The sequence below is a fragment of the Dromiciops gliroides genome, chromosome 1, assembly GCF_019393635.1.
Source record: "Dromiciops gliroides isolate mDroGli1 chromosome 1, mDroGli1.pri, whole genome shotgun sequence".
Lineage (NCBI taxonomy): Eukaryota > Metazoa > Chordata > Mammalia > Microbiotheria > Microbiotheriidae > Dromiciops > Dromiciops gliroides.
The window spans coordinates 502637931-502659045 of record NC_057861.1 but is presented as its reverse complement, the minus strand read 5'-3'; the positions used below and the strand labels follow the sequence as shown (position 1 = coordinate 502659045).

General features: G+C 38.1%; 1 protein-coding gene across 1 annotated transcript; it reads left to right on the top strand.

The window, feature by feature from the left end:
• The first annotated feature begins 15 nt into the window (after positions 1 to 15).
• On the top strand, positions 16 to 20727 carry LOC122750867 (probable E3 ubiquitin-protein ligase TRIML1). The gene is made up of 2 exons (XM_043997713.1): positions 16 to 1239; positions 20713 to 20727. Exons 1-2 carry the CDS (start codon positions 16 to 18, stop codon positions 20725 to 20727), a joined length of 1239 nt encoding a protein of 412 aa, XP_043853648.1.
• Positions 20728 to 21115: the final 388 nt, after the last annotated feature.

The following is a 21115-nucleotide window of genomic DNA, read 5'->3' as shown; positions in this document are numbered from 1 at the left end:
CAAAAGTCTAGGGACATGGATGCCAAAGATTTAATTGAAAAGTTCCAGGCATGTCTCACTTGCTCCGTCTGCCTGGGCTACTTCACAGACCCAGTGACTCTCAAGTGTGGCCATAGCTTTTGCACAGGGTGTCTTAAAGAGTGGAGAGAGGAAGACCAGGAAACAGTAACCTGCCCAGAGTGCAGAGAAGTCATAAAGGTCAGCAGTAATGTGGTGACCAGTAGGACTCTGCAGGATCTGTCCATCACTGTTGAGATGCTCAGACCTCATCTACTATCTACCTTTGTGGGCCTGACCGCCTGTGAGCAGCATAAAGAAAAGGAGAAGCTCTTCTGTGAGGAAGACCGCAGAACCCTCTGTGACTCCTGTTCATTAGCCCCAGAGCACCAGGATCACCAAGTCTTGCCCTTGGAGGAAGCTGTTGCCAAATGCAAGAAGAAGCTCCAGGAAACAAAAAATCTCTTAGACAAAAAATCGAAAAATGTTAAAGAGTCATTGGACTGGGCGATAAGGAGCGAGAATAGAAGTAAGGAGGACGCATTTGGTTTTCAACAGTTAATTAGGGCAGAATATGAGAAAATGCACCAATTCTTATGGGATGAAGAAATTCTACAAATGCAAAAGCTGGCCCAGCAATATAGAGACAACCTGGTGAAATTTGGGGAGAACAAGGCCAAATTGTCACAACAAAGCCAAAATCTGCAACTAATGGCATTCAAAATAGAGGAGAATTTGGACAAGGGACCCTTAGAAATGCTCCAGAATATGGAAGTCACCTTGAAAAGGAGTGAGAAGCTGCTACTTCAAGAACCAGAGGTTGCTGTCCCTGACTGGACCACCTTTCCCATCATTGGCTTGAGAGAAATGCTCATGAGCTTCTACAGGGATATAACTCTGGATCCTGAAACAGCCCATCCTCATCTCATCGTGTCTAAAGATCTGAAGAGTGTCAAATATGGAGACGTCCCCCAGGACCTGCCTGACAACAAAGAAAGATTTCTCTGTGCTCTTATAGTACTGGGGTCCCAGACCTTCACCTCAGGCAAACACTACTGGGAAGTGGAGGTGGGGACTAAGACAGAGTGGGAAGTGGGCATCTGTGAAGATTCAGTCAGTAGAAAGATGAAACACTCCTTATTACCTGAGGATATAAGGACCCTAGCAGGCTGCACATTTGGAAATGATTTCTTTCTCTGGAATTCACAAGGTGGCTATCGTCGAAGCCCACTTCTACACAAAGTGGGCATTTTCCTGGATTATGAAAGGGGACATGTAGCATTTTACAATGCCATAGACAGATCTCTCATCAGCAGTTTCCCAAACAAAGCCTTTAAAGGGCCTCTTCTCCCTTGTTTTTCTCCTTGCCGTCCCAATGAACAAAGTATTCTTGGACCTCTCTTTATCTGCCCCAGGAATAACCAGTAGATGGTTACCAAATGACCATAATGAATGGGGGACACGTCCCATTTCAAGCAACTCAAAACAATACCTGAAATGCACTTCCGCTGATTACAACCCATGTCGAACAAGTCAATAAAGTAATGGAAGGTTACTTATTTATTCATTCATTCATTTATCTATTTATTTACTTACTTACTCACTTATTTGTTTACTTATTAAAAAGACTCCCCAGGAATTCCTTATATTGTTACTTGGTTTTCTGTATTTGCTGGAAGAATTCAAGGTAAAGAGCTAGTATTCTTTATCCTGAGAGGGAATCAGAGGTTGGTTCTGTTTAGAATTGAAGGGTCAGAAAAGAAATAAAAAATAAACTTAAAATTAAAAAAAATTGAGGGACCAGACAACTCTGGCCTAAAGGACCTAAGGTGTGAACACTGTTGTGAATTATAGCCCATTGCTATGCAAAAAGGACAAAGGTGGGAACTCCGCCCCAGGGCAGAGTATGGAAAACTATCCAAGCCCAGGAGTTCTCACCTTTTGTGGTGTTGGGGAAGAACAAAAACAACAAAGTTTCCAGGCTGAAGCAAATAGGTTTATTGAGAGAGGGTTAGTCCCCCAACAAAGCCGGTCATCCAGGCATTGGACCTGAAAGATCCAGGGTTACAAAATCCATGGGTTTATATACTCTTCCAAAAGTTACACTTATACAACATAGTATTAATCTTGATTAGTTGCACTTCTAAAATTAAAACATATTCTTAGGAAATATGAGGAACTACCTAAGTGACCATAAATGTCAGCATTATGATGACAATAGGGTGGGTCATTGTCAGGCCACTGGTAAGCGGCATGAACTCCTTGAGAAAAGTATGTCACTCATGGTTACTAAAATATAGCATTGCTGACTACTGTATCTTGTGATATTACTTAATGCTTGACATTGGAAAGTTAGACAGAAGAGAGACTTACCCTTTTGTCCTTATATAATTGTAACAAAATAATATCTAAATATAATAAATCACAATTTTTCAGTTAATATATTGATTATTATCTTAATCAAATCACTTATAACTATGGTGAATCTCTTATAACTAAAGGATGGGGAAAATCTCACTCACAGTGGGTGGAGTAAAGGGAGAGGCTAGGCCAAGGAAGACCATAGATTATTCCTTTTCATTAGCTCCAGAACACCATAATTACCAAGTCCTTCCCTTGGAGGAGACTGTTGCCAAGTGCAAGGGGAAGCTCCAGTAGACAAGGAACATCCTAAAAAGGGAAAGTAGAATTTCAAATTGCATTGGACAAAAAAATTTTTTTAATTTTTAAATTATTTAAAAATTGCTTTGGATATCCTATATCATGTTATTTACTGTTTATGGGAGGGGAGAAGGAGGGGAGGAAAGGATAGAATTTGGATCTCAAAACTTTTTTAAAAAGAATTAAAAAATTTGTTGTTATGTGTAATTGGGGAAAATTTTTTAAATCTATAAAAAGTAATTACCAATAAAAAGAATACAAATAAATGGGAAAATATAAAATCTCTGTTCCTCAGTCTCCTGAGTTTTGTGAGATTTAAAATTGGATATAAGAGCATTAAACTCCCCTTTAACCTTTCCTTTATATATCTCCCAGACCAGTAAGAGAAAGAAACCTCTGAGCTTTAGTTAGAAATGGATTACTTAGTTTTTATTGTTTGGGAATTAATTAGCCAACAAACAAGGTGATGCTGATTAGAGAAATAGGAAAGTAGAAATACAAATAAATAGTCTTAGATCTAAGCTTAGTCTATATTCCGTATAGAACTCATCAAATCCCAAGGCCACCTCTGAGGCTGAGAACCTCGTCAAGCACGTGCTATTACGGAGGACCAGGCTGATCGCCAAGGACCACGCTGTCCAACCTGAGTCAGTGTGTGTGTGTGTGTGTGTGTGTGTGTGTGTGTGCACGCACAGAGCAAACAAGGAGAGAAAAGGGCACCACTTCCATTCTCTCATTGCCTTTAAGCTCGCACCCTGGAAGTGGAGTGCTCAGTATCAGCAGGCGCATGGCTGTTCGTCATGGTCTCCTCCCCGAATGGGCAGTCCTTCAAAAACTGGCGTCCTTCAGTTATCGCTAACCGACTCTTAGATCTTAGTTAAAAGCTTTCACTTTTTACCACATTTCCCCCCTTTGCTTCCTCAAGAAACGGAATGTTTCCTTGATTAAACAGTCAACAATAACAGAATATAATAACCTATGCTAACTAACAATATGTTAATAACAATATAGAAAAGGAAGAGAGGAAAGTTTTGTCCAGAGGGGCGATTTTTTGTCCTCGTGAACCGACGCTTTGACATTGGTCTTGGAAAGGGAGGGCCTCTGCAGAGAGTACATATTACAGATGGCATATAATAACAGAAAGGAGATAGTAAAAACTAACAAAACAAAACTGTTCATATAAAGTCTCTGAGTTCTCTTGTCTTCTTGAAGTGGTAAGATGTCATCAGGAGGAAGCTGGATTCTGATCTGGAAAACTGGATTCTAGACTCTGGTCTGGAAAGCTGGATTCTTACTAAACCTTAGCATAGCATTGTCAATGATCAAATTAATAAATTCCATTACATTCCCTCCTTTATATCCTTAGACTTCTAATAGAGGGTTGAGGTAGTTATGCAATCTATAACACTTTTTACCACTATGTGTCTAGATCAAAGCCAAATTTAGTATGTGTTTATGACAACTGAAAATGTTATGGAAAGATTATCATACCATATCTTATGGTTCTGAGACAGCCAGTGATCGTGCTAGGCCACAGGTGAGTTCGACTGAGTGAGACAAAAAGAAAAATAAGTTCAGTTAAGTTAGGTTATTAGGAGGGAGAGAGAATGAAACTGGACTGTGCCTAGTAATTGTGCTCTACATAGTCACCATCATAAGCAAACCATGGACTTACGTATACCTGTCTCTCCTTTTGTTGCACATATATTCTCTCCAGGGCCTGCATCAAAGTTCACATGTGGCAAGTTAGTCTCTGAAATGATAAGTTTTCATACTTCCGAAATCTCATATGGATTTAAAAATTGAGGATAATAAGTGATCGCAAAAAATGTGAATGTACCTTGACTCAAAATATAATATATAATTATGCGACAATTTCAAATAATACCCCTTTTTTTTTACTTAGTATACAATTATTTTTGTGAAAAATCAGAACATATTTAAATACAAGTTAAAGCGCAACACAATCTCAAAGAAAACTTTTTTTGAAAAAAGAAAACTTTGGGAGCAGCTAGGTGGTGCAGTGGATAAAGCACCAGCCCTGGATTCAGGAGTACCTGAGTTCAAATCCGGCCTCAGACACTTAACACTAACTAGCTGTGTGACCGTGGGCAAGTCACTTAACCCCCATTGTCTTACAAAAAAAAAGAAAAAAGAAAACTTTTACAAACATTCCCTTCTTTTTTGGGGGGGGAATATGCTTATCAAAAATAATACTTCTAGAATCAATTTACACTTGCCATGGCAACCAATTTGCCAGGGAAATGCTTTAAAGAGTTTGATCAAATAATCAGTTGAGAAAAAATAACAAAAACAAACAACTCAGAATATGGGAGCACAATACTCCCAGAATTAACATTGTATTATGAAATCAAAACCATCTTGCAATGTTTCAGAATTAGATAGATGAATGAATAAAAGAAAATACACATGGAACAATAAAAGACAATGAAATTCAAATTAAGGAAATCTAAATGAATATGAACTTAACATTAATAAGAGTATTATAAAATATAAAATTGATCACATGACTATAAAAAGCTTTTAAAAATATTCTCCTTGTCTTAAAAACTAAGTATAAAACACAATCTCAAAAGCATGAAAATCTCTATGAAAATAAACCCATACCATTAATTTCGAAATGTATATGTAATAGCATAGAAATCCTATGTAACCTCTGAACTGATACTATTACTCTGAGTGAATTCAGAACACTTTCCTCCTTCCTCCCACTAGCAAATGTCACTTCCTGACACCAAAGAAAAGACGCATGTTCTTGCCCTCAAAGACCTTCCTTTCATGGCGGAACTTTTCTACAGTAAGTCTCCAGCAGGTGGCATCATTCCAATCGTTACAGTTTCCATAACCTCTTCCTCCATTTCACCTCCATGATACACAAAAAGATCATCTCCTTGATTTTTGCCATTACTCAAAACGGTTCTACTTTCATGTTCATAAACTACAAAATTATTTTATTTGATCATAATTTTTTATCATTCCATATTTCTTTAGGACTTCTCATTCCTGAACTTAGTCTTCATCTTCACTTTGACCTTTATTCCCTCTGATCCTCTCTTTTTTAACCCCTATCTTGACTATATTGTTCTTCCTTCTCTATCTTGGCCCTTTGGTGAACCAGTTCAACTCTTTTAAACTTTTTTAAAAACTTTTATTTTCAGTTCCAAATTTTTTCCTTCCCCCCCAATAAAAAGGCAAAAACCCCCCAATACTTATTATATATATGAAGTCTTGAAAGACATTTCCACATTATTGCTCAGTCATTTTTCAGTTGTATCTAACTCTATGATTTTCTTGGCAAAGATAATGAAGTGGTTTGCTATTTCCTTCACCATTTTCACATTAGCCATACTGAGGGAAAAAAAGCAATAAAAATAAAGGTAACCTATCTTCTCACTCATAAATCTTTGCCCCTTTGCAGATTATGACTTTCCAGATCTTAGCCCTGGATTATACCCAACATCTTCCTCCTTTTATTGTATTCATGCATTGTTTGGGTCCACTACACATTTATATCACAAAATTTCCTATAAGAAATGACAAGCAGGATGATTTCAGAAAAACCTGGAAAGACTCATATGAGCTGATGTATAATGAAGTGAGAAGAAGCAAGAGAACATTGTACACAGTGACAGCATTATAGCTCTATGAGCAATTGTGAATGACTTAACTACTCTCAGCAATACAATGATCTAAGACAATCCCAAAGGACTAATGATGAAGCATACTATCTACCTCCAGAGAAAGAACTGATATTGAACACAGACTGAAGCTTGCTATTTTGTGCTTTCTTTTTTTTTTCACTTGAGTCTTTTTATATAAAATTACTAATATGGTAATGTTTTACATAATTGCACATGTATAACCTATATCTGATTGCTCAGGGAGGGGGGAGGGAAAGGAGAGGGATAGAATTTGGAACTCAAAACTTTACATAAATAAATAAATAAATATATCACAATTTCGACTAGGTCCTCACTACAGCAAGGCAAGCCATTTATACAGGGTGGACCAAAAGTCACAAAGTGGTCTGATGTTTTAATAACTTAAAATATTACTTAAAAAACTTTAATAATAACTTTAATAACTTAAAATGTATAAAATCATTTCATATATATATACTATATATGATGCTATGGTATTGTAAATTAAAAACAAAAAATAAAGGAGTTATTAAATATTAAAACCACTTGATGATTTTTGGCCCACCCTGTACTTCCCTAATTCATAAATTTGCTATGTCACTCCATCTCACTAGCTATTCCCACTACAAGATTCCCACTACATTCCCCTCTTCTTCTTAGCTGTGGGCCTTGACTCATACTGCATTGAAAAAATTGTCATTTGCCAAGAGCTCCTTTTTCTTTCCTCCTCCTCATTTCATATCACTCAGAAATCTTTCCCCACTACCAAATGATTTCCTGCTATTTCTGAAGGAGAGGTGGCCCAACTTCTATCCAAGGCAAACTCTTTTACAAATACCATTGATCAGGGGCACCTAGGTGGCGCAGTGGATAAAGTACCAGCCCTGGATTCAGGAGGGCCTGAGTTCAAATCCGGCCTCAGACACTTAACACTTACTAGCTGTGTGACCTTGGGCAAGTCACTTAACTCTCATTGCCCCACCAAAAAAAAACCAAACCCCCCCACACAAATACCATTGATCTCAATCTTCTATGACTAATTCCTCTTACCTTCCCCCTACCCCCATCAGCTCTGCTCTCTCTCTAATCTTTAATCTCTTCATTTCTACTGGACACTTCCCTCTTGCTTACAAATATGTGCATTTGTCCTTCATCCTTAAAAAACTTTTTTTGATTCCACCATCCCCAACTATCTTCCAATAGCTTTCTCCCTTTTAAACTGGCCATCTTGAGAAAGTTGTGCCTTTAGTTTCTCCCTTCTTATTTTCTTCTAAACCCTCTGAAATGTTTTCTGAAGTCCTCTTTTTTGGGGAAGGGGGCGGGGCAGTGAGGGTTGACTTGCCCATGATCACATAGCTGTCTGAGGCTGGATTTGAACTCAGGTCCTCTTGAATCCAGGGCCAGTGCCTTATCCACTGAGCCACCTAGCTCCTTCCCCCCACATCCTCTTTTTTTTTTGGGGGGGGTGAGGCAATTAGGGTTAAGTGACTTGCCCAGGGTCACACAGCTAGTAAGTGTTATATGTCTGAGGCTGGATTTGAACTCAGGTCCTCCTGAATTCAGGGCCAGTGCTCTATCCACTGTGCCCGCCCCATGTCCTCTTAATGACCAAATGTAATGGGTAGCTATGTGATGCAGTGCATAAAGTACCTAACCTGGAGTGAAAAAGACAGATCTTCTGGAGTTCAAATCTGGCTTCAAGCACTAGCTGTATGACCCTGGGCAAGTCACTTAACCCAGTTTGCCTCAGTTTCTTCATATGTAAAATGAGCTGGAAAAGAAAATGACAAACCACTCCAGTATCTTTTCCAAGAAAACCCAAAAGGGGTCACGAAGGGTTGGACATGACCAAAATGATTCAACAAGAAATGGTTTTTTCTCAGTCATCATCCTTCTTTACCTCTCTACAGCCTTTGACACTGTGGATCATCATCTCTTCCTGGGTACTCTCTCTTCTCTGGGTTTTTGTGACCTTTTTCTCTCTTGGTCCTCCTCCTCCCTGTCTGAACATGTATTCTTCCACATCACTCCCTTCAAGTCTGTCACTGGCTCTTTTTTCAGTCTACTATCTTCCTTAATGATCTTAGCTCTCATAGGTTGAGCTATCATCCCTATGCAGATGATTGCCAATTCTATAAATCTAGCTCTATCCCTCTTCTGAGCTATAATTCTGCATCTACCAACTGCCTTTTGGACATCTCAAACTTGACATCCTGTAGGTATCTTAGTATCAACACATACAAGAGAGAACTCATAATATTTTTTTCCAAGCTCCTCCTCTTTTCCCAAATTTCTTTTTACTTTCTGCTACAATCTTCTCAGTTACTCAGGCTTATAAACTTGGTGTCATTCTTGACTCATCTCAGAGATCCAGTCTGTTGTTAAATTTTGTCATTTCTATATCCACATTTCTCATATATATTCTCTTCTTACACAACCACCAGGCCTTATCATTTCTCTCCTTGCTTACTACAATAAGCCTTCTCATTAGTTTCCTGGCTTCAAATATCTTTCTTCAGGGGTGGCTAGGTGGCGCAGTGGATAAAGCACTGGCCCTGGATTCAGGAGTACCTGAGTTCAAATCTGGCCTCAGACACTTGACACTTACTAGCCGTGTGACCCTGGGCAAGTCACTTAACCCCCATTGCCCCACAAAAAAACCCCCCAAAACAAATATCTTTCTTCATCTCGTTCTCCACTCAGCTGCCAAAATGATTTTGTAAGGCATAGGTCTGATAATGTCACCCACTCTTATTTTTTTATTTTTTTGGTGAGGCAATTAGGGTTAAGTGACTTGCCCAGGGTCACACAGCTAGTAATTGTTAAGTGTCTGAAGTCGGATTTGAATCAGGTCCTCCTGAATCCAGGGCCGGTGCTCTATCCACTGTGCCACCTAGCTGCCCCACCCACTCTTATTTAATAAACTCCAATGGCTTTCTATTATCACCACAATCAAATATAAAGTCCTTTGGCACTTAAAGCCCCTGTACAACCTGGCCCTTCTGACCTTCCAGATAAATGGGCTTACATATAGTTCTTTACACATCAAATTCCACTATTTGATTCTAAGGTTGTGCTGGGGCCAATTCCTAACAGCTAGAGAACTGTGTTAAATTTTCATTGTGGGCATTTACACCTTTGAAATCAGTAAACACTACAAATCAGGGCTTGATTTGTTGGTTGTCTAGAGTTAAGAAAGTGATAGAAAAAATGTTAATGCAGATTAAACTTAAAAGTGCATTATGGGAACATTTCTGCCCTCAGCCAGTTATCAAACATTTACCAGCACATGGATGCCCAATTCCATTCCTTTGCAATAGCTGTCCTTCATGCCTGGAATACCATCTTTCCTCAAACTACTTTTTAGCTTCCCTGGATTCCTTCCTCAACTCAAGTCTCCATGTGGTTCCTCAGGACAACCTCACAGGCATCAAAGAGCTGGGGCTATAGAGAAATCCTCAAATGTCAAGAGCCAGACAAGAGAGAGTCCTACAGGCAGTTACATTTTACAGACACAAGAGAATGGAGGAAAGAGCATGTCAACTTATGGTTTGTTTGGTTTTTTTGTGGGACAATGGGGGTTAAGTGACTTGCCCAGGGCCACACAGCTAGTATTTGTCAAGTTTCTGAAGCTGGATTTGAACTCAGGTCCTCCTGAGTCCAGAGCCAGTGCTTTATCCACTGCACCACCTAGCTGCCCCAACTTATGTTTTTTTAAAGAGGAAACTCAAAGGGGCTTTTTGTTGTTGTTTTTGAGTTGTTTCAGTTGTGCTTCACTCTGTGACCCCCATTTGGGGTTTTCTTGACAGAGATACTGGAGTAGTTTGCCATTTGCTTCTCCATCTCATTTTACGGATACGGAAACTGAGGCAAACAGGGTTAAGTGATGTGCTCAGGGTCACACAGCTAGTATGTGTTTGAGGCCAAATTTGAACTTGGGAAGAGTTCAAACCTGACCTCAGATGCTTATTGGCTATGTGACCCTGGGGAGGTCAACTAACCCTGTTTGCTTCAGTTTCCGCATCTGTAAAATGAGAGGAGGAGATGGCAAATCACTCCAGTGGTTTTCCAGGAGAAAAAATCCCAACAATTAGGACTATGCAACAGTGGAATGGTTTGCCTCAAGAAGTTCCCTGTCCTTGGAGGTCTTCAAGAAGGATGACGACTTGTTGGGTATGTTATGGTGGGAATCTCTTTTGCCTGTGGGTTAGAATAGATCTTAAATTCAGTGATTCTTTGAAATAAAAGGAAAAAAAAACTTGAATTAGAAGCCGTCAAAAGGAAAATAATTACAGAAAGACAGGAAATGAATTAGCAAAAAAAGAAGCCTTAATACTATATAAAATACCGTGGGGTAAATAGAGAATATCAAGAAGAAAAGAAAAAGACTGACAACAAAAACAATCATGTCTCCAGAAGAGAGAATGGACATATCTCATGAACTTCCAGAATGGTTTAGAATCACAGTAAGATATAAAAGATCAGCTTTAGAGCTGAAAGGAATTGGAGTAATCATCTACTCCAGCCCCTTGAATAAGAAAACTGAAGTTCAGAGAAGTTAAGAGGTCAGATGGATAGGGTCAGCTTGGTGGCCCATTAGATACAGCAGTGACCCTGGAGTCAGGAGGACCTGAGTTCAAATCTGGCCTCAGACACTTACTAGCTGTGTGACCCTGGGCAAGTCACTTAATGCCAATTGCCTTAAAAAAAAAAGTCATATAAGTAGTAGCTGGGAGAGTGAGGGGTCTCCTAAAGCTCTTCTCTTCTATCTCTGTAACATTTCACTTGGTGAATAACAGCAATATTTTTAAATGATCTTTTGTGAATGACTTGCTTATTTTCAGCAATGCAATGATCCAAGACAACTCTGAAAAATGTAGTCCATCTATAGAAAGAGAACTGATGGTGTCTGAATATAGATCGAAGCATAATTTTTTTGTTAGTTCCTTTATCTGGTTTTGTTTTTGTCTGTTTTCTTCTACAACCTGGCTAATGTGGAAATGTTTTGCATGACTGCTCATGTATAGCTTATATTGAATTGCTTGAGTTCTTGGTGGGGGGAGGGGGGAGGAAGAGAATTTAGAACACAAAGTTTTAAAAAACATTTTTGATGTCAAAATTTGCATTTACATGTAATTTGGCAAAATAAAACTTAATAAAAAGAAAAAAAAGATTTCACTTGGTCATCTCCACAGCTCTTGGTTTCAACAATCATCTCTATGCAGATCTACTTGTCCTAACCTCTCTCCTTACTTCCAGTCTCATATCTCCAGCTGCCTGTTAGACATCTTGAGCTGGATGTCCTATAGAAATCTGAAACTCAGTATGTCCCAAACTGAACTTATTATCCCCTTACCCCAAATCCTCCCCACTTTCTAACTTCCCTATTACTGTTAGGGGACCATCAACTTCTCAGGGTCCCCCCCACCCCCACCCCAGCTCAAAACCTAGGTGCCTTTCTCGAGACTCCTCACTTTAATCCTCTCCACTCCCACCATATGAAATGCATTGTCATTTTTTTTTTTCACCTTTGAAATATCTTTCTCATATTCTCCCTTCTCTCCTCTGACACTACAACAACCTTGGTACAGGCCCTCATTACCTTACAACTGGACTATTTCAGTAGTCTTTTGGTTGGTCTCCCTGCCTTGAATCTTTCTTCATTCTAATCCATCTTTGATAGTATTCTTTATCCAGAGAAGGAATCAGAGGTCAGTTCTGTTTGGAACTGAGGGACCAAACAACTCGGGCCTGAAGGGCCTAAGGTGTGAACATCATTGTGAATTGTAGTCCATTACTATTTCAAAAAGAACAAAGGTAGGAACTTAGCCCCAGAGCAGAGTATGGAGAAACTATCCAAGCCCAGGTGTTCTCACCTTTTTGTGAGTGGAATAAAGGGAGAGGCTAGGCCAAGGAAGGCTACAGATGATTCCTGTTCATTAGCCCCAGAGCATCAGAATTACCAAGTCCTTCCCTTGGAGGAGACTGTTGCCAACTGTAAGGAAAGGCTCCAGTAGACAAGGAACATCTTAAAAAGGAAAAGACAAATTGCAAATTGCATTGGACAAAAAAATTTTTTTTAAATTTACAACTATTTAAAAATTGCCATTCCTTTTCAATAATCTTGGGATCTACCCTATCTAACCTCTCTAAAATTCTATTCAAGTCCTTCTTCCTTGTTTACTTTTTGGTTAATTTGTCAGGGTCCAAAGAATATATATAGAGATATCCCCACTATTATAGTTTGACCATCTATTTTTTCCTCTAACTTGTTTAGTTTTTCCTTTAAGTATTTAGATGTTATTCCATTCAGGGTACATGCTAGCTAAAAAGTGTCTGTTATTTTATTAATTTATTTATTTGGTGAGGCAATTGGGGTTAAGTGACTTGTCCAGGGTCACACAGCTAGTAAGTGTTAAGTGTCTGAGGCCAGATTTGAACTCAGGTACTCCTGACTCCAAGGCTGGTGCTCTATCCACTGCACCACCTAGCTGCCCCAAAAGTGTCTGTTATTTTTCAGCAAAATGTACCTTTCCTATTTCTATCTTTTAGGTGAAGTCTTTTTTTTCTAGTTACCTTGTCTGGAATCACAATGGCTACTATTTCTCTCTTTTTTAAGTTCAGGCTGAGGAGACACAACTAATTTTCATCCAATCTCATATTTTAATTCTATATACATCTTTATACACATTTTGTGTGGCACTTTCTAATCTATTCTGCTGTCCTCTTCTGATTTATGGATGGGTTAATTATATTTACATGTATAGTGATGAATGGGAATTATGTATTTCCCTCCATTTTCTTCTCATGGTTTTTCTTTTTTTTGCTTCTGGTGCCCTTTTTATCACAACTTCTTACTTTCTCTTTTTTTCCCCATCTACCTCTCCCTAACCGTGCTCATAATAATAGTTAACATGATCATATTTTAAGGTTTACAAAGGGCTTTATAAATACTTTCTCATTTCATCCTGACAATCCTGTGAGGCAGGTGCTATATCCCCATTTAAAGATGATTAACCTGAAGCAAAATTTAATTGAGCTGCTCAGGGTCACACAGCTAGTAAGTGTGTGAGGTCACATTGGAACTTAAGTCTATCTTGACTCTTGGTCTAGGGTTCTATCTATTCTGCCACCTAGTTGCAAAGCACAAGGTTTGTTTTGCTTATGATTTTTCCTTCCCTGAATCTACCCTTTCTCTTATTTTCCCCTTTCCCCTCTTACTGTTCTCTCCTATTTCCCTGTTGAGTTGAATGTATTTATATGCCCAACTCTCTATGTCTCTCTCTGTCTTCTACTTTCCTTTAACCAGTTCAAAAACTTAAAGTGATGACTATCTCTATCCCTTCCATGTTTCTATGGACTTCTGTTTGCATACCTCAATTAAGATCGATAACTTCTCCCAGCATTTCTCTCCACTTCTGCCCTCTAGCATATCTTTTCCCCACTCTTCTTCCTTTCTTCTTTCAAGATCATCAAAATATAAGAATCCTACTTCTAGGTCCTCTGTGTTATTTGACTACTTCTCTGATCCCTCATAATATTAGGGTTTTGAAGAGACTCTTCTCATCTTTCTCCATTAAAAGGTAAACAGTTTATCCTTATAAAGTCCCTTCTAATATTCATTTGTAATTACCGTTTTGTTTTTCTCTTTATTCTCATTTTTGTATTTCAAAATTTATATTCAGCTTATCTGGAATCCTCCACTCCCCTTTATGAGTAAACTCAATTTGTCTAGGTTATTCTTGGTTCCAGAACTATATTTTTGTTTTTTGGAATAATATATTCCTTCCTCTTTGCGTCTTTTTTTTTTTTTTGCGGGGCAATGGGGGTTAAGTGACTTGCCCAGGGTCACACAGCTGGTGTCAATTGTCTGAGGCCGAATTTGAACTCAGTTACTCCTGAATCTAGGGCCGGTGCTTTATCCACTGCGCCACCTAGCACCACCCCCCTCCCACTTCTTTATAGTGCTACCTGATAAATCTCATGTGATCCTGACTGTAGCTCCTCAGAATTCTTTTTTTCTGCCTGCTTGCAGTACTTTTTCTTTGACCTAGTGTCTCTGGATTCTGATTATGGTGTTCCTGGTAGATTTCATTGGTATTTCTTTAAGGAGGTGATTGGTGAATTCTTTCTATTTTTACTTTGCCTTCATGTCCTAACATGTCTGGGGAGTTTTCTTTGATGATTTCTTTTTGTTATTGTTGTTATTTTTGTTTTCATAAGATTTTTAGTTCCGAATTTTTCTCCCTCCCTCCCTTCCCTCCCCTCTCCCCAAGACAGAAAGCAATCGTATATAGGTTATATATGTACAATCACATTAAACATATTTCTGCATTACTCATATTGTGAAAGAAGAATGGAAAAACCTAAAAAAAGAAAAAAAAGAACAACCAAAAAGTAGAAACAGTATGGGTTCAATCTGCATTCAGAATCGACAATTCTTTTTTTGGATGTGGAGAACATTTTCCATTCTTTGATGATTTCTTGAAAGGTTTCTCTTTTTTGGGTCATGGTTCTTAGGTAGTGTAATGATTCTTAAATTATCTTCCCTTATTCTATTTTCCAGGTCAGTTGTTTTTGATGTTTTATACTATCTTCTATTTTTTCAATCTTTTGATTTTCTCTTATTATTCCCATTGTCTCATGGAACATTAACTTTTCTTTGGTACATTCTAATTTTTAGGGAGTCTATTACTTGAAAAAAGTTTTCTACCTCTTGTGCTAAGCTCTTAACTCTCCTCCATAGTTTTCAATTCTTTCCCAGTTCTTTCCTTTATCATTTCACTTATAATTTTAAACTTTTTCTTTCTTTCTTTTTAGCTCTTGCATAATTTCTCCTACGAATTCTAATTATCTAGTGGGAAAGCTTTATTTTCCTTTGAGAGTTTTCTTGTGAGTGTTTAGGAGTTATTCTCCTTTTCAGGGTTTATGTCTTGAGTATCTGTGTCATAATAGCTAAAAACTTTTTAAAAATTGTTTCAATTAGCCAAGATCTGCTTTCACCCTCCCGCCCCAACTTCAACCTCCCCTTCCCCCAAATTGAGAATACAAGAAAACTAAAACTCACTGCAAAAACAGTCGATCACATTTCCACATTGGCCATGTCCAAAAAAGTTTATCTCATTCTGTATTCTTCACCTCTTTATCATGAAGTGGGTAACATATTTTATCACTAGTCTTCTGGAAAAATAGTTCGTCTTTATGCTGATAAGCATTCAACAAAATAGTATTGCATCACATTTACATACATATCTTAACTTGTTCATCCATTCCCCTATTTATGGATGTTCCCTCAGAACCCTGTTCTTTGCTCCTCAAAGTTATAATTTTGTACATTCTTAGAATTTATTTTGTTTAGGACTAATCCCTTACTTAATCCATCCTCCTTCTAATTCCCCCTCTTCCCTTGTCTCCTTTCCTTCCTATTTTCCTGTTGAGTGAAATGGATTTTTGTACCTGACCATAATAACTTTTTATCTTCTTTTGTTTACTCATCCTTGGGTATTGGAGTGACTGTGCTGAGGCCCTGCTCTTTGACTGGGGATGAGTCCTAGATCCCTTCTCTTTCAGGGATCAGGATCTGAGGCCCTGCTCCTCACCTGGGGCTTAAGTTCCAGATTCTCCTTCTCTGTGTATCAGGACTGCCCCACATCTGGAAGTCAGATCTCAGATCCTGCTTCATTGGTTATTGAGAACAGTGTGATTAGCTGAGGAACTGATCCTTGCCTGCTATGAGATCTCTCCTCCTCTGGGGATGGAGTGACTACACAGAGGTCCTTTTCCTTGCCCCAGGGTCTAATTGCAAGGTCTCCCTTACTTCCAGAAATCAAAATCAGAGTGACAACTGCATCCTCTTTGCCAAGTGGCGAGTCATCAGACAGTTGGAGGCTGAATTATGTAGTGACAGAAGAACTGGGCTGTACTACTCCCAACTCTTCCATTATCTTGACTGGTTTACATTAGAATTTTAACTGTATTTACCAATTTTTATGATATATGAAGTTTTTCAATTTTATATAATCGACATTGTTCATGCTATTCTCCACTATTATCTCTATCACTTGTTTAGTTAAACATATCTCCTGGTCATAATTGTGGAAAGTATCTCATTCCTATTCCTTCTAATTTAAAAAAAATATGACATATTTAAATTCGCATGCATTAGAGCTTGGTGTGTTTTTTTGCAGGTACGCCCATCCCCATCTAGTTTGGCTCAATTAGCTAACCTGTATCCACACTAACAGATTAGGGTCCCCTGGTATGGGGGGAGCTACTACAACAACAACTCTAAGTAGTAAATAACTCATAGGTAGCTACTCCTACTACTCTAACTCCTGAGCGCCTACTGATGTGTTTCCATGTATAGCTATTCTCATTTATATATATTCAAATAAACATAAAACAAGCAAATATATAGTTTATTAAAAATTAGAATTTTTTGAGAAATATTTTAAATAAACATTAAAGCATTAATATTTCTAATAATTTAGGAAATGTATATGTATATTTGACTAATGGCAACTGCAAAGTAAGCTCAAATTATTTTTTTTTCATAAAAGTATTTTATTATTTTCCAGTTACATGTAGAGATAATTTTCAACATTTGTTTTTATAAGATTTCTATTTTTCTCCCTCCCTCCTCTCCCTCCCCCCCCAAGACAGCAAGAAATCTGATATAGGTTATATATGTACAATCACATTAAACATATTTCTGCATTAGTCATGCTGTGAAAGAAAAATCAGAGCAAAAAGAAAAAACTTCAAAAAAGAAAAAAAATAGAAATAGCATGATTCAATCTGCATCTAGATTCCATAGTTCTTTTTTTCTGTATTTGGAGAGCATTCTCCATCATGGGTCCTTTGGAACTATCTTGGACCACTGTATTGCTGAGAAGAGTCAAGTCTATCACAATTGGTCAGCACACAATGTTGTTGATACTGTGTACAATGTTCTGTTTCTACTCATCTCACTCAGCATCAGTTCATGTAAGTCCTTCCAGGTTTCTCTGAAATCTGCCTGCTCATCATTTCTTACTGTGAAAATATTTTTAACTTGACTAGCCTAATTTGGGGGGCTAATCATGACTGGAGGACTAATCTGGGGACTTTTGACTATTTGGCTATCTGACTTCATTAATTTAACATGGGCCGTTTATAAAGTTCCACCACACTGCTCCCAAACTGATAGACTAAAGATTAAGAAGGCTCTTAACTAAATAATCAAAGCAGAGTTTATTTATGAGATGCTATTTCAAATTAGGAATACAGGGAAATAAAGTGTACAACCTGACTGCTTTCCTGTGGTCTCTTTCACACCTGCTGCACTTCGAACTTCTTGAATACAATAAGGGCCTTAGCCACCTCCGGCCTCAGGGTATGTTACACTTTCCCTGGTTTGTATTAAGGCCGGTAACCTTGTCAGACCGGTCTCTCCTTTTCTGAACTGAACTCTCCTCCGTCCTTGTCCGGGCTCCCCTCTAGTCAGCCTCTCTCCTAGTCCGTCCTTGAGTCTCCTCTAGTCTGTCCTCTTCTGGTCAGTCCCCCTTCTTTCTAGTCCGTCTCCCCCCACCTCCTGTCTCACTCCCAGGTCTATACATACCTTTTCTTCTCTCCACTCAAATCTCCGGGCTTTCTTCGCCCCCACAGACCAAGCTAATCCGGCAGCCAGAGCTGCAGCTGGTAGGGGGCCGGGGGCGGCGGTGTGCTCTCGAGCCTCATGCCTCCGCACAGGCTATCTTTCAGATAGCTCCGCTCAGGTCTGAGGGAGCTGGGGGCTTTTTTCCCCCCCAGCTGTCTGACCTGGGGTCTTGTATAGTATAGCCCAGGGGGCTTTTTCGCTCAGCTGAAGCTGAGGAGGAGGGGGAGAGACCCTGAGGGCCTAAGGCTTTCTAATCTCAGCCTAAAGGTAGGGTCCCCAAATCAAAATAAATTTCCACATTACAGCACAATTGTATTTCATTACATTCACATACCACAACTTGTTCGGCCTTTCCCCAGTTGATGGACATTCCCTCAATTTCCAATTCCTTGCCACCACAAAAAGAGCAGCTATAAATATTTTTGTACATGTGGGTCCTTTTCCCTTTTTTATGATTTCTTTGGGGAAAAGACTGAATAGTGGTATTGCTAGGTCAAAGAGTATGCACAGCTTTATAGCCCTTTGGGCATAGTTCCAAATTGCTCTCCAGAATGGTTGGATCAGTTCACAACTCCACCAACAATGCATTAGCGTCTCAATTTTTCCACAGCTTCTCCAACGTTTATTATTTTCCTTTTTTGTCATATTAGCCAATCTGATAGGTGTTTTAATTTGCATTTCTCTAATCAATAGTGATTTAGAGCATTTTTTTCATATGGTAATAGAGTAAGTTCAAATTCTTAAATATCTATGACAGCTTTCCCCTGCTCTACACATGCAGTATTCCACTCCATATATTTCAAGATATTAGTAAAATCCCGTCTCTTAAATCTTCTTCATAAAAGTTGAAATCAGTTTCCTCAGAGAAGATTTGTTTTGTTTCTTTTTCAGCTAAAGAGAAGCTGAATAATTCATTTTGTTGGTTACATTAAACAGTAGGGTACTAATTTCAATTACTTCTGGTCTTGTTTACCTAATCTGTTCCATTGGACATTTCTATTTTTATAACCAGTACTAAAGAATTTAGTGATTGCTGCTTTATAGTATAATTTGAGATCAATACTGCTAAGCCCCCTTACATACCTACTTCTTTTTATTATTTTCTTTGGGATTCTGCACTATTCCTCCAAATAGCTTTATTATTTTGTTTAGTTTTATGAAGAAAACTCTTTTCATTGATTGGTATGGCACTAAATCTATAAAATAATTTATATAGTATCATTTTTATTATATTGTTATAGCTCAACCATAAATGAATCAATGAAAAAATATTCCTTAAGTGCTTACTATCTTCCAGAGACGATTTCACTTTTCTATTTGTGTTCCCAGTCCTTAGAATAGTTAGATTTGTTTAAGTCTGAAGGGGGCACATTAAAATCTTCAACAATCATTTTTGCTATCTACACATTATCATTTTTGCTGTCTCTCAGTTGTTCAATTAGATTTTTATTTACAGACTTAGATGCTATGTTATTTGGTGCATATGTTTAATATTAATATTGCTTCATTGTCTATAGTGTCTTTAAGCATAATGACTCATCCTCATTTATTTATTTTAAACCATGTCTACTTTTACATTTGCCCTCTTTGAGATCAAGTTTGTCACTTTGTTTTTTGAATTCACTTGAAGCATAATAGTTTACTCCATCCTCTCATTTTTTGGGGGGTGGGGTGGGGCAATGAGGGTTAAATGACTTGCCCAGGGTCACACAGATAGCAAGTGTCAAGTGTCTAAGGCCAGATTTGAACTCAGGTCCTCCTGAATCCAGGGCTGGTGCTTTATCCACTGTGCCACCTAGCTGCTCCTGAGGCATTCACACTTATGGGCACACTGGATGTTGTTATATTTCCTTGCATAGTCACCTACAAGGAAGACCACAGTTTCAGATTTCATCTCTATAGAATGGCCCTGCCCCAATTTTGTGCTAGCTGAATTCAGTCCTGTCTCCTGTATGAATCCCAAAGATCTTCAGACATTTGGGACATTCTTCTTCCTACTTTTCTGCTAGCAGAACTATTTGAAGTTGGTTTGTCTGATTCACAAAATATCAATTAGATCATATCACCAATTACTTATTGGTAGTACCAACATTGTTGCTATCAAACGAAGTTTTTTAAAAAAATATTCAGCAATCTATCTCCTCTGAAGGTTACAGTGAGGATCAAATGAGATATTTGTAAAATGTACTTAGCACAGTACCTGGCACATAGTAGGTAAGTGCAATATAAATGTTCATTTCCTTCCTTACTACCCTCTCAGTTCTGTAAGCATCCTTATCAACACATGCAATCAATCTTTTTGATGTCATACATGGTTTTTGTTTGTTTTTTGTAGGCAATGGGGGTTAAGTGACTTTCCCAAGGTCACACAGCTAGTAAGTGTCAAGTGTCTGAGGCTGGATTTTAACTCAGGTACTCCTGAATCCAGGGACAGTGCTTTAACAACTGTGCCATCTAGCTGCCCCAGACATGGTTTTTGAAAGTTTTTTTTTTTAATTTAAAATGTCATATTTCATCTGGAAAAAATTCTTCTTTTTCCTCAAAGTGTTCTGCATGGATAGTTTCAAAATGCCATTTTAATTATTTAGGTTCCTTGCTATCAGCAGCTAAAACATTTGTAGGAAGCAAGCATAATGACTTTTCTTTCCCCATCAATAGCAATGTCTGTGAATGATAAAAATATTGGATTGTATTTTCTGGCTTTTTACTTTGTTTCTTCATTTTCACTACTTAAACTTTCCTTGCTTGCAACAGGTTCAGCTGCTGTAGCAAATTTTTTCTTCAGACCAAACCTTTTTTTCTCTGTATACTATGAAAGGATATTTCACTTTTTAAAATGTAAATTTAATTGTAATTGTTTAAGTCAACCAGTATTTATTAAGTGCCTCCTATTTTCCAGACACAATGCTAGATGTTGAGCATAGAGGCAAAAAATAAATATTGTCAGCTCATTACATATTATCATTAAATTAAATACAAAATATATACAAAATAATTTCAGGGGTTATCATTATCATTTAGAGAGGAAGTATCAACAGAGGTTTCCTATAAAAAGTAGCACTTGAGTTGAATTTTGAAAGAAACCAGAGTTCTTTGAGGTAAACATGAGGAGAGAATGAATTCCAAGCATTAGTGGCAGTTTGTACAAAGGCACAGA

Coding starts and splice junctions, on each gene's coding strand:
- LOC122750867 (XM_043997713.1), top strand. CDS start 16: ATGGATGCCAAAGATTTAATTGAAAAGTTCCAGGCATGTCTCACTTGC.